At 36.3% G+C, this 15,014-nt stretch overlaps 1 protein-coding gene and 1 long non-coding RNA gene across 2 annotated transcripts in view; both read right to left on the bottom strand.

The window, feature by feature from the left end:
* Positions 1-2,015: 2,015 nt before the first annotated feature.
* LOC110028148 lies at positions 2,016-4,962 on the bottom strand. The gene is made up of 3 exons (XR_002294409.1): positions 4,879-4,962; positions 4,745-4,776; positions 2,016-2,081 (listed from the first exon to the last, which is right to left on the bottom strand). It is a non-coding gene; the product is annotated as an uncharacterized LOC110028148 (long non-coding RNA).
* Positions 4,963-13,611: 8,649 nt separating this feature from the next.
* LOC110028152 (isoflavone 3'-hydroxylase-like) overlaps positions 13,612-15,014 on the bottom strand; it is a 2,287-nt gene continuing 884 nt past the window's right edge. Inside the window, 2 exon segments of the mRNA XM_020729890.1 lie at positions 13,612-14,641; positions 14,723-15,007. Coding sequence (XP_020585549.1) covers positions 14,024-14,641; positions 14,723-15,007 — 903 coding nt within the window. The 3' untranslated portion in view covers positions 13,612-14,023.

The following is a 15,014-nucleotide window of genomic DNA, read 5'->3' as shown; positions in this document are numbered from 1 at the left end:
TAGACAAAGCTAAAGCTGCAACAGCTATGTACACTGAAGTATATAGCTCTTCCTCTAGTCCCCAGCTCACCTCGAGCTCGTCAAAATTGGCATCTATAACAGAAGGGAATTAAATACGGGAATTTTTCATGTTGTCAAACTTGGACATTGAGCATTAATTAAGCTTCATTAATTCAAATTTTGATTGATTAACTGCAAATATAAAATACGAAATTGTAAGATTACCCACTTCTGCTTCACTCAATAGCCTAGGAAAAATGAAATGAGATGCATAATTTGAATAATGACTCGACAGGCTATGTTGATGTGCTGCATTAACCGATCATTGAAACCTTGTAGAGAAATTAGAGGGTTATTTTGCCCATCAGTTAAACAAAGATCCAATGGCATTCTAAAGCAATAAACAATCTATTAGGGATCTATAATAGATTATGGATTAGTGGTTATATAATTGTAATGAATAGTATGATTTAAGGTTATGATATACTTAATAGGAGGTCATTGAGTCATTAAATGATTTATATTTCTGTAAAAAGTTCTATTTAGAGACATTAGAGTATAAATGGAAAATATGGTGAGCCTCCCCAAAACTAAATCATGAACTCTCTCTCTCTCAATCAATTTATCGAGTTATTGGCAAAACATAGAATCATTGTTATCCCCATCAAAAATTTGGTTTGCATCAATGGAGTTGCTGTTGAGCTTCACCACCACTAAGTGCTTAATTGCCATCCCGAATATAGCTCGTATCATATATGATATATTATTTAAATAAAATTTGGTTAGCTAGAATTTATTTAATTATAGATTTAATAGTAATATATTATCATATTAAAAATATTTTTAGATTAATTACTAATTATATATTTATTTTATTATTAATTATTCATTATTTAAAAATTAACATGATAAAATTCCGAAAGTGAACATTACTTTTTGTTCATTCTCTTATATTATGCTTGATCCAACTGTCTTTGATTTTTTTCAATTATTTCTGTGATTGATAAATGGTTTCACATTATGAGTTACTTTATAATATTAGTTCATTTAGATTTTTTGGCTCTTGTTTCAATATTATTTTCTATCTTTGAACTCATTCTTATGAGAATATATATATTATAGACACAGATAACAACATGTGGGTAAGTTTATTTGCTTATATGATTTATTTAATTGTTTATTTATTTAGATTCGTAAAATTATTTATTATATTATTTATATGAAAATTTAGATATTCATTTGAATTTCTAACTCATTTATTAATTCGTTTAAATATTTGCTCACTTGCCATAAATAAATCAAGTTCAAACATTGAAAAAATTAAACAAGTCAAGCTTAAATAATATGTAAAAGCTCAAGCCGAACATGAACAACTTATAATTATACCAAACCAAGTCCAAACTACGATATACTTATCTCGACTCGGCTCGATTACAACCCTAACCACGCGTTAAAAACAACAATGCTTCTAGGCGTGCTATAACCAACAAAAGTTTGAGCAAAGAAAATTAAGGTGTTCTTTTATTGTTTACTTTTGCTATTAACATTAAAACGGAATCCAACTTCCTGAATTTCAGTCACAACAGAGAAATGACAAGTTTAGGCTGAAAGTCGAAGTGGATCAAGTAAGTTTGTGGTAAACCTACGACATAAAACCATTTTACATGTATTTCTTCTACTTTCGACCCATTACGCTGAAAACAAAAGAGAACTTAAGAACCAATGAATACAATCCAAAGCTCTAATTTAGAAACAATAGCAAGATTTATCAACCAGAAATACAGGAATCAAACCACAACAAAATCTTTGAAAACTAAATACAAGTAGAGAAGTGAGATCTCCAACCAAACCAAGATCATTTCAATTCATTAACAAGGAAATGTCTTGAGGTTATTTAAAAGACTAAATTATGAAATCAAGACCTTTCGAACCTATCAATTAGAGAACTTATCAATTAGCTATAGGTATGCCATATGAGTTAATAATTGGACACATATAAACAGAGAAATTATTACCTTGTCGTCGTCCAACCCAGCATCCTCAAATGCCGAAAAAGCATCTGCAGACAGCACCTCAGCCCACTGCAAGTTCAATGTATATATATCTTCTTATTTTCCAATAAATAGATAGCAGAAGAAAGCCCATAAGAAAACTTTTAAAGGCATTTCTAAAACAAGCAGGCAATGATCAATGAAACATCAGGGAAAATGTTCGCCTACCGAATTAGTAATGATAAATTGAAATCTTGTCATATTTGTAATAAGGTCTCATTTGGTTGAATGAAGATTAAAATTATAACGAAATTTGCAAATCTTACTTCTGAATGAAAAAATTGAAAAACTACTGGTTCGGCTGCAGTTTTAACAATAAATTTCAATCCATTGCTTAAGCGGATGCATATCTGCTCTGAACTCCTTTCCTTTTTTTTGGCCAGAGCCCAACTATCAGTCCTTGAAACTAAATTGGTAATCACCATAACCTAATGAGAGCTGGGCACAGATCAGTTGAAACTCGCCATAGCATAGTTAGCAGATGCCAGAGTTTTTTGACTTTGAAGCCCAAAAAGTGTTAGAAAACTGAAGAAAGGCTGTTACAACCTTGCCTACATTAGTTGGGCGGGTCAAGCCCTCAGGGGCCTTATTGCAAAATCTTCAATCATGGTTTCAATTTCACTCATTTTGTAATCAACAATTGAAACCTTAGATGATAGGAGTTTTTTGGGGTATAAACTATGCTTTCTTCTAATTACATCCAATTCTCAAACATTCCTTTAACTTGCAAGAAGCTAAACGAGCCATAGAAAAAATGTCACTATTTGGCTAGGAACCATACAGACACATTCTACACTGGAGAACTCCCCAAGGAAAATAAATAAATAAATAAATAAATCACCCAATAGCTCTCTCGACCGCATACTCTTCCTCCCCCGTCCATCTTGGTAAGAACCAGTGGTCCCTCTGAATTCAGAGACAGGTAGAACCAGCGATTTCTTCAGTTTTCCTATATTTGGTTAGTAATTTTTTACCTTCTAGTAGTTGCTACAATATTTATCCATGATCCTCAGTTGTTTTCCCGCCGGCTATATTAGAAATTGCTTATCCTTGTATTTGTGCATCAAAAGGTATTTTTAAAGCTTGACCTCAGGCAAAAAAAGGCAAGCAACCCTTGAAATGTAGAAAGAAATGAAAAAAAAGGGCAAGAGACAGGTGCAACGAGCTGTGTTTCTACCAGATGTACACCCCTAAAACGCATAGATGCCGTCTCAAGAGCATGTAACACTCTTCAATGCCCCCCTCCTTGCCTTCTCTTTTTTACAACATTTCTCATGCCCATGACATCTTCCTCCCAATAGGTGGACTCGAATAGGCTAAACCATATCTTGTAATTTGTTTGATGATTTTAATTTATTTATTCCCCTAGTTCAAATAAATTGCAAAAAATACATTTAAAAGTGATTTTAAAATAGCCTCTATTGAAGTAAGAAATTATCAAGTAAAACCAAGTATTAAAAGCACATTAACAAGTCCAGGAAAGCAATGGTCTTCGAGTAAGCTGAATTGGTGTAAGGCTAAATATGGAGCGATATTCTGCAGGTTCATTTGGAAAGATCAAGCTTAGAACTGATGATCCCTTCAGAGTTGACGAGAGGATTAGTGACAATGCTTGCAAAATTCATCTATCGGGAGATTAAAATATTTCTGCTATTCTTCAAATGTTGCTGATTTTTTCGACATGCTATGATGATTTAAGTGATTCCGCTGGTGAAAGCAAAGCCCCTACTGCACAAGGAGTGAAGCGGGAGCAACATTTTCTGTTCCAGCAGGAGTGAACCCAAGATGTCCATCCTAGGACTGTTCTGCATAATCTAGGTCGGTTTGGTTCAGGTTTTTCCCAACCATACTGGGCCAGCCAGTCCTTTAGGGCTTCTTATTATATATTGCTTGCTTTGGACTGGTGGAGACAACTTGTCTGTTATTGTGTTACTTCTATTGTGTTACTTCAAGATTTTTCACCTTTAGAAGCATTGTATCCTTGCTTTTGCAAGTAGGGTAGTTGTATCTTGTTAGAGTGCAAATGGTGGAATGTCCTCAATGTTTGTCTCATCGACAAGAACACAACTACAACTACTTCTCCACTGTCTCCTCCCTGAAAAGCAGCTGAATCGTACTTCTCCCTTTCAAAACCTCGTCGTTCAAACATAATCCTCTCACCTTACCCCTCTAAAACACCGGCTAGTGCGTCAAACCTCTTTCATTTTGTTGGAGCCCTAGAGCGGTGCCGCATATTTAACTATATGATACATAAGTTTTTAACAAATAAGATAAAAATATAGCACTTGGATAAAGCCTGAAAACTTAATATATCAACATACTCATAGCATCATCAATAATATTATCAATAAATTGTAATTGCCAAATTGATTTAGTTATATTATCAATAAATTGTAATTGCCAAATTGATTTAGTTATAGGTAAGTACATTTATTTGACATGCTACTCCGGAAACCATCTCCTATTTTGAAGCTTCCCTAATTGACATGATTGACCAAGAGATTGAAATTGTGAGTATCAAGATAATGCTAAAAGCACATGACTTCACAAATTACAATATAAGAAATCTTCCATTTTGGCACTAAAATTAAAATAAATTATACTTGAGTGCCCAAGAACACTTTTCCAATAGCCATGACTTGAGAATGAATGACAAGAGCAAAGAGGAAAAATCAAGGCTCGAGGCTCCATACCTTGTAACTGTAGTATCCAGCTGCATATCCACCTACAAGGCACCCATAACAAAATTAAGCACAATAAATTTTGGATTAGCAAAAAGAAAACACTAAAAAAAAAAAAAACTAATGAAGAAAATAATAAGGAAAACCTCCAAATATATGACTGAAACTGCAAGGAAATCTGTCCTCTAACAAGGGAGGAATAACTTGTGTTTTCCTTCCTACTCCTTGATCAACATCAAAGATTGATTCAGGCCCGCCAAGAATATATTTTGTATGCAGTTCCAAATCTTTACTAGCAAATCATATCTGCCGACTGTGAGAAGTTAAACAAAAACACCAATAAGAGGCCCAAGATAACCGCACACACAAAAGTCTAGTTAAGAATGAAAATAAAAATTGATAAACTTGCATGAAAACTCAAACAAGCAAAGTAAAGGTAGAAAACATTTTGTCTCAAAATTGAACCATCATAGAAGCTACACTGATAGGGCGTAGAAAATGGCTCATAAAGCGAATTAAATTAAGCATGAAGAGGACAGAAGATTTCCTTAGAGGCGCAGAGAAAAGCTTATTTTTATCAAAATTCCAAGAAACAAACAGTATTATGATAAAAATGCGGATTGATTTCATTCTTCGCAGTAAAAAAGCAGTAAATTTCATGGTCATATACAGGAGCAGTATTGACAAGATATACCGCTAAAAGCTAATAGCATGTCCAACTGTTTTCAAAGTTCACTCCATAAACTTCTTGACAAGGAATATCATTGGCAATAAATTTCTTTGGAACAGTTCTTAGTGATCAATAAATTGAAAGCAGATGGGCTACCCTTGTTAAATTGTCATGATCTTATGTAGAGATCAATTTCCTCATCTTTTCCGGGATTCTATTTCATTTTAATTATTATTGGTTTTTATTCTTGATATGTTCTAAGAAAATTATCTTAATCACGCAGAAAGACTCGATGCAAGTTGAGACAAACAACTCTAAAATATTTAATAATCTCTAATCCAATTCAAATGAAGTGTCTAAATAGATGAGTCGATTGATATCAAACATAGCTCAATCTGGGGTTTGATATCAAACATAGCTCGATCAGGGTCCAAGTGATCCCAGATCATGCACTTGGAATATAGTAAGAATATTTGAGACATATTTTAGGGGACAAAATGATCTCCAAATCTGACAAATTTATAGTAAAATCGAGTGTCCCAATGAGGAGAATCCAACAAGTCTAATATCGCTTAATTCTGATATCACTATGTAACTCAAATACGCTTAAAATATCGTTCGATCAAATATTTTGGGTCGTCCGATGGAGTAATCTAGAGTCTAACAATATTTATGGATGACATTCTCAAAATCTATAAATAGCGCCTCACTCCCATCATGAAGAGGGGGGGAGGAAGAGACTGAGGCGCTCCAAATTTTCTAGGGTTCCTGAGCTCCACCACCTCAGAGCACTGTCGTTGGGTCGTCACCATCATCGAACCACCATTGCTCGACCACTACCAATGTCATTTTTGGACCACCGCAGTCGGGTCGCCTCAATTGTTGAACCACTGCTACCCAAATACTACCATCGTCATCGACAGACCATTGTCGTGGACCACTGCTGTCAGGTCACCACTATCATCAGACCATCATTGCTTGACCACCTTGTAGTCGCTGCCAGACCACCGTCGCCAGGCTGCCACCATCGACGAAACATCGCTCGATCACCATTATTGTCGCAGTTAAACCACCGTTGTTGCCATTGCCGAGCCAGTACTGTCAAGTAGCCCCCATCGCCAAACCATTACTACCCGACCATTGTCGTTAAACTATTGTGGTCGGGCTGCCACAACCAACATTGCTGGCATCAATTTTTCTGGCACATGACCTCTGTCGTCGATCTTACATCACAACAACTGAGTAGCCTCTACTTCCCCAACGAACTCTGCTATTCCCTCAGTGGAAGTCACATCGATAACCACCGCTTGTGTATTATTCCTTCAGGCTATTTAAGGCCCTATAAAGCTATGAAGCACGATCACGCACACGGGGACACTGACACAACAGTCCTTAACATATATTATAGAATTATAAAATGTAAAATATATAAAAGCACCTCAAGCCATATGAAGTTGTGTTTTCATACATAAAAACATAGGAACTCATACAGTTTCGTACATCCAAAATAGCCCATAGTATATAAATACACCTCAACCACTAGCTAGGAGAAGCAAAATGAAAAAAAAAACTGTAAAAGTATGGTATGACCACAACGAGTAGCATAATGGTAATGTTATTTCTAACAATGACACGCTGTAGCTTCCGTGTCTACCCTTTGTCATCTGAAACTCGCAAATCGCTGCCAGCATCATCCTCAGCATCAGAGAAACTGTCCGCCCATCGGAAAAATCTGCATTGATCGACAATGCTTCAGGGGCATGTATAAAACTTCATACCATAGCATTCCTACCGTAGCTGTGTGCCTGTCGTGAGGTCAAAAGTGGGGTTTGCAGGCCACAATGACAAACCACTCGTCGGGAGGTAGGAGACATCCTTGAACTCATATTATCCTGAAAAGCAATGCAACATAAAACATAATTAGTAACATATTAGGTAATAAAAAAAAAACTCATTAAAACTCAATAAAATTGAAATATTTGTTTGAAAACAAACATTATATTAAATCATATTATGTTTATAACATATATGAATCCAAATAATCACTCTCCAACTAATGAGGTGGTGATCTCCTCATGATGGGCTGCCATTTCATTCGCACCCTCCCCATCTTTTGTGCAAATTGAGGCATTCTAGTTCTCCTCCCGTGATAGAGATTGGCCAATGCGGTATTCAAAAGCTTCGACTGGCACTTCCTCGTCATTGACATGTCATTCCTCGTCATTGACATCAACACGCTCGAAATCAACATCAGCTCGAGTTGGATGCCGCCTAATATAGTTATTAAGGGCCATAGGGTGGCTAACATTATATGCACCTGTTTTGGAAACGGATAGGGTGACATATCTTGAAGTATGACCCATTTGTTCTTCCAAACTCCAAAAATCCTCTCAATTACGTCTCGCAAGGATGAATGTCTTTTATTAAAGACCTCTTTTCTAGTTCTTGTACGATTTTTGGCTCTCTGAAAATCTGGAACATGATACCTTGTGTCAGGATAGGGTTTAAGGTACCCCCTCTGCATTGGGTAGCTAGCATCCACCAAATAATACTTCCCTACAAAATTATAAACTTTAGGTGAGCATACAAAACAAAAATCTACTTGTATTAGTAAGGAGCTAACCATGCGGTGGGTGAAGAAAATTGTACTCTGGATTTCTCGTTGCAATTTTAAAAATTCTACTATCATGTGCGCTGTCCTCCCATCCTCCTCCCATCCCTCCCATCCAGCCAATGCAAATGTAAAACACATGTTGAAATCACATACTGTCATGATATTTTGAGTTGTGGTTCCAGAACGACTGATAAATGCAACATTCTCGTTATCCGACACCCTAGCATGAACGTGTGTTCAATCGATTGCGCCGATGCAACCCTTTACGAATAAGTGGAATCATTTCAATATACAATCCAATATATTTATTTGAAGTATGAATGTCTACCTTGAAATATGACATGTATCAGGCATCGTTGCGGATCTCTACTGGCGTTCTTGCAAATGTTGGATCTGTGGGTTTTGTTATGGCTTGTGCTAGACTGACAAGAGAACTCAAACCAACTGAGAAATATCTACTTATTGTTTCAGATGAGTGTTGGAAGCGTTCAATGACTCCCCACATTGACTCGTTCTGTGATAAAATATAAAGTGTTATGCCCAATACTTCACGGTCTGTTGTCCTAGAAGATCCGTGAAGTCCATGAGAAGTTTTTAGATCTAATAATAGATCACTGAAAACACCTTGGGACATGCAGAAGATGTTTCGAAATCTCGTTGGGTGCCCTAAAATCATTTCTCTTATCCATTTGTCTCCAATCTGAGATGATGTGTAGCACGGCTCACGGTCGACATACGTATTATAGTAATGCACTAGTTTATTTATGACTGCATTTCGCCATCGGCGTCGGACTTCCTCTAGGTCCATGACGGTATGAACTATACATTATACTTAAATATAGTTAAGCTCATAGATGGAATAAAACAACCACACATATGAACTATATTTGGAAAACAAATAACTTAAACATCCTTTGGAATGAAGTAAATCAGTTTCATAAAAATGACGAACAACCACAAATGAAAAAGTATACATTCAGGAGTAATCATATATGGAATGAAGTGCATCAGTCTAGTATCAAATCACAAACAACCACAATGTCAACTAATGAGGAGGTCAACTTGACAAGTCACGACGGTTATAATAATAGAGTATGCATTCCAGTCATCGCTCTTTGCTTAGTGCTGTGAAGAAGTCTCGATTGAGGGAATCATGAAAGAGGTCTACAACAAAGTAGAAAAAAATCACGATCCCCTGTAAATTCTGGATCTTCTTCAAGAAGTCCAATGACCTCATGAACCGAGGTTTTTTGAACTCTGTGAGGGGCATCATTAGATGAGTCCACTAGGTATGAGAGCTGCTCCCTCATAGATACAGGTCCACTCTTTCTCTTGCTTTCGTTCCGGGGGCGCTTCACATGGTTGGTGGATTGAATTTTATGTGGCTCAACACTGCGGAATTCTGTAGAATCATTTGATAATTCCACGACCACATTCTCGAGGTTTGTTTCAAAAACTGTTTGGCTAGGGCAGCTGAAAATATTCCCTGTAGCTACCACCTCACCAAACATCATTTGTAACTTGCCCTCCAATTCTGGTTCAATCCCAACCAATCTGAACTTCTTCTTCTTTGCCGCCGTAGAAACAATCTGTAAAAGAGAATGAAAGGTTATTAGAAATCAAAAATAGAACTTATTAAAATTAAAAAGAAGTACTCAATAATATCTTACTGTAAGCCTTTCTTGCCACCACTCCTATGACGCCTCAATTATTCTATTCATCGGATCCCTTCATATTATCCCCTTCAAATCACTCCACAGTTTCCAATATTTCTTAAGCTGATCCTATTTATTCTTCAATTGGAGTCTATCATATTCCATACCTGTCATCTTCTTGAATGTGCTAACGATGTTATCCCAACCTTCCAAACTTTCCTTATTGAAAAATGTTGTTGGCCTATTTCCCTTATCAATTTCATATATACATAGGTCAGAGAATATTAATTTGGTGTCATTCTCCCAAAGTGCAGGAGTGACAACCTTTTTGTTTTTATTAGCCATGCTAATAATACCACCAAAAAGTAACATTTAACATGAATTAATATAATAAATTTAAACATTGCTAAACGAATGAAAGAATGAATATAAACATGTTGCAAGCAATAAACCAAACAAGAAATGTAAATATAAAAGAACACAGGAATTTACGTGGTTCAGTCAACTGACCTACGTTCACGGGAAACTAATGCAATATTTTATTGAAATACTAGCTGAAATTTTTGAATCATATCAACAAAGACTCCTCTGTTGTACATATGCTCAACTTAAATCATGTCTACAATATATAAAAGGATTCAACATATTTAAAACCACCACAAAATTAGAAAACACACCAGCAATATTTAACAGCTATGTTTTAACTAGGCTATGCCCCAATCCGTTTCACTATTTGGCCTATGCTCCAACATATTTAAAAAGGAAGGAAAATTTTCATGCATGCTACTCAATTCTTATGCCTCAATCCGTTTCACTCAATTCTTATGTTTCATAGCTAAAAAAATATACATTCCATTCTTTTAACCAGTAAAAGACAGGATCAATGTTTTACTTTGAAACACTTACTAAAATTTTTCTAAGCTTAAAAAAAGATTTGTTTGTTGTTCATGCACTGTCCATGGCAGAGAAACATATGTGAGGTTATTGAAGACATCTATTTTTTTTGGATTACTGTAAAACATAACAGAAATCTTAAATCGAGTGGCATGTGACTCCATAAACAAGAAGTTTATTGCAAGGAAATGCCCATGTTAACCTGGCACCAATTGCTTGGCATCAATTGCCCACAAAGTCAGTGCCTTTTCCTCATAACTTCCACAAATGTAATGTCTCAGAGCAAAACATCAGTGAATCAACCACTGCCTTAGATGAAATAAATAAGAATTGCTCAAACGGGAAGGGAAAGAAAAGGCAAAACCCTAGTGAAGCAACCGGTAAAAAACAAACAGGTTGCATGCGCTAATGTACATATCCACCGCATCTTGAGAAGGAATAAACAAAAAATCGCAGAAATAGGAAGGAGATAAGAAGAAGAAAACATCACATTCGAAAAAACCCATAAGCTTCCTCATATCTGCGATTAGAAGAAGAAAATTGCTCGTTATACCTTAGATCTGTCGATCGAGGGGCTACCAAGTAAGACGACAAAGGAGAGCCACGAGGGAAGCAATTAGGGTAGAAGAGAAACGAAAGGGGTAAAGTGGATAAAGCGGGACAAATTTTCAGGGCGAAAGCGGGGCCGCGAGGTTAATGCCGCGACCGGCTTTCTCTAAGCTTTGTGAAAGTTTCGCTGCAAAGCTACGAACCAAATGAACGACTGCGGGATGAAGCAGTTGTCGTACACAGCGCCACACCAAAAAAGTCGAACCAAACGGGCCCTAAATCACATTGGTTTACCCCTTTATGTTGTACCACAGGACCAACATATGGTAACTTGTACCGTGGAGTTTATTACAAATGTATCGAAGAAAATATTACGTTTAGAATTTGAATGTCTAATAAATTTGATTAGAATATTTTTTTTATAATTTTATATTTTTATTTTAAAGAATAAATTGAATTATTTTAAAAAGTACTACAATCATTTAAAAGCTATTTTGAGTATTTTTTAAAATGACTAGTTTAATCAAATATGTTTATTTTAAATCAAAATTTAATCCTTATTAAATAAAATTAGAAAATAGAATATATATATATATATAAAGGGTGTGCCACAAGCCGTGGCCAGTTGGTTGGTGGCGTTTAGGACACGGGTTCGATCCCAGTGACGCCAGGTTCTCAAATATTTAGGCACATGGAGCAAACTTTCATCATGGGTTATAACACATGGGAAATCAGTATTTGGATCTCTGTCAAATATAAATTTCTATTTGGATCAATACCACCTTTTAGGATATATATATATATATATATACTAAAAAGGTGGTATTGGGAAATACCATTCTCCATATGTGTTAGCCGTCCTCGTAAGCATCAAACCCATGTTAGAGGAGTCTTATGACTGGCAACACAGTTGTATACAAACTTGTCACCCTAAGTGCTCGTTCGCAGATACACACATATGTATATATATATAAGTATTTTTAAAAATAATTAAAATGTTTAAAAATTATTTTGAGTGTTTTCAAAAATATACTAATTAATTTTATTAATATATATATATTAAAATTAATTAGTATATTTTTGAAAACACTCAAAATAATTTTTAAACATTTTAATTATTTTTAAAAATACTTATATACTAATAAAATATGTCAAATATATTTTATTTTAAGTCAGAACTGAAACGAAATAATATAAAAAATTAAAAATTAAACGGGTGAGTCAAATATATACCATGCAATTCTTACTTATTCTCACATCAAACATCCAAACTTTAATAATTACATATCTAAACACTCAAATTTTTTTATACAATATTAAAAATAGTACTATAACCTATTATTTAAAAATAAAATACACATTTTCATAACAACAACGACAACAACAAAGTCTTAATGCCACTACGTGGGGTCGGCTACATTAATCCTTTTTTTCCATTGCGTCCGTCCTATTTAATGTCATCCTATTTAATGTCATATTTTCATTTGGCTCTGTTTGGGGCAACTTTTCTCACGTGGCGCGGCAACAAATCGCGAGAAGCTATTGTTTGGCTCCCGGCTTTGTAGAAGAAGGACGTCAAAGCGGGCCGAAGGATCGACCCTGCGGCCCCAACTTTCGCCCGCTAAATATTCCAAATTGCCGCCTTTGCCCTAGCGTTCTTCTTCTCGCACCGTCTTGCCTCTCGCCTTCGACCAAGACCGCGCCGTATTTTTTACCGCGGGATCGACCACGCGGTTCGCGTTTCCGCTCTACTATTTCCCCTTTGCTCCTCCCTAGCATCTCGTCTCGCGTTCCCGCCCGTCCGCTGCTCCCGATCATCTTGCGATGTGCTGCTTCTTTCTTCCACCGTCACCAAAGGAGACGCATCTTCCACTGTCGCGTGAAGCCTCATCTTCTTTCAGAGTAATCTGCTTCACCCCCCTTCTATGTCCCTATCTCCTCTCTCATTTTCACCCGAAACCATCACTTGGGAGGCCGAACCCTCACGATACAACTTTCCCGCTCTATTTTCTTCCCCACTTCGCCTCATGTCCAAGCCATCCACATTTACTATGCAATCCATAAGCATCAAGCCTGACCTTCTCCAGATGTACATAGATGAGGATTTGAGTGGGGTTAAGCATTTTTATGAGAGATTCTCTTGAAGAAAATAATATAAGCAAATATATATAGGAAAATTCAGTTTCAATTGTCATTTCTTTTGCAATTCTACTATAAAAGGATGCACTGCTTGTTCTGATAGAGTTGCTTTCCAAGGTTTAAACTCCTAAAATTATTTTTCAAGCACTTTTTCTTAGTGCAGTTTAAAGTAGATGAAAATTATTTTTTTTTCAAATAAACATATAAATTTAATTTTCATTTTTTTTTACTTGAAATTAAATTTATTGTATTTAAAAATGCTAACAATAAAGCTAACAGATAGTTGGAATTCTAAGAGAAAAAAAAGATATATATAAAATTAATTTATGTTTCTCCCAAACAAATAGTTAATAATATATCATATATTAATGTAATACAGAGCTATTGTTTTAGGCCACAAGCTATCACACTCCTTTGATTCTGCTTCAGAAGTATAAAAAATATCATGATCACAGTTTATTTTTAAACAGTTTTACCAAACAGGGGTAGCATGGTCATTCTTCCAATAACAGCTGACCCACAATTATTTTCACACAGCTGCACCAAACAAACAGTCCGATTCTCCGCAGCAACTTCCTGGGGCAGCTGCGCCAAACAAAACCTTAGTTCTAATAAATAAAGGTCATTTTAATACAATAAGCCTAAGTCTTCGGAGGTCTACCTCTGCATTTCTTACACAAGTTTAATTTAACAGATCTACTCTCCTAATCAGACCATTAGAGGTCCAAGTTTAATGTGAAATTTTGACATTTTCAGACATAAATTTATTTTTAAAGCCCAGACAAAGCAGAAATCATGGTTTGGCGTGGCTTGCACAGTGCTTCCAGAGGAATGACTTTAGGCATTAGGAGGCCTGCACCTTCCTCCATGTCCACCTCCTCCTTTCCAATTCTTCTCCACTCAAAACACTGAATCAAAGTACCCAAAACCAGACCAACCTCTCTCATGGCAAGTCCTTCCCCTGGACATCTTCTTCTCCCCATTCCAAACGGAATCATCTTCCCCCCCTCCACTTTATTTTTTTCAAGAAATCTTTCAGGAAGAAAGCGAGTGGGTTCCGGCCATATCATCGGATCCCTCTGAATCTTATAAGCATTCACTAAAAGCATGGTTCCTTTTGGTATATTATAGCCTCCGACCTTGCATTCTTCCAGCGATTCGTGAGGTACAAGAAGAGGACCTACAGGATACATTCGAAGCGTCTCGTTGATGACGCAGTGAAGATATGGGAGTTTGATGAGATCTGATTCATCTAGCAGACGACCATTCTCTACTTTCTCATCAATTTCTGCACTTACTTTATCCAGGATCTCTGGATTGTTTAGCAGGAGAGACATCGCCCATTCTATTGTGTTTGAGGAGGTGTCTGTTCCCGCCGATAACAAAGTCTGCAAGTGCGATGGAGAAAGGGTTAATCAGGGAGGAAGTGAAAAGAAGAATGGAGAGGTTTAGATTTAGATTTAAGATACCGTAACAAGAGACTTGATGAAATGATCGTCGTATTGTTCAGCATGGGTTTTTTGGAGTGATAATATAGCGTCTATCATTGTTTCATTGATCCTTTTTTTCTGTTCTAACTCCCCTGCTTCTTCTTTTTTCATCTTCCGCCTGCGCTCTTCTATAAGTGCTTGTATAAAATTGTCTTTGTAATTATGAATATGAGTGATTCTACTCCGCAATCTGTGTCGTGCAAACCACCCGACCACTGGAGGAAGGAAGTCTCCAACATTGGAAGCACCGGCGAGGGTGAGAGCCTCTTCC

This window comes from Phalaenopsis equestris, unplaced genomic scaffold (assembly GCF_001263595.1).
Source record: "Phalaenopsis equestris unplaced genomic scaffold, ASM126359v1 Scaffold000492, whole genome shotgun sequence".
In the NCBI taxonomy this organism is placed as follows: domain Eukaryota; kingdom Viridiplantae; phylum Streptophyta; class Magnoliopsida; order Asparagales; family Orchidaceae; genus Phalaenopsis; species Phalaenopsis equestris.
This window is presented reverse-complemented; position numbering and strand designations above follow the sequence as displayed.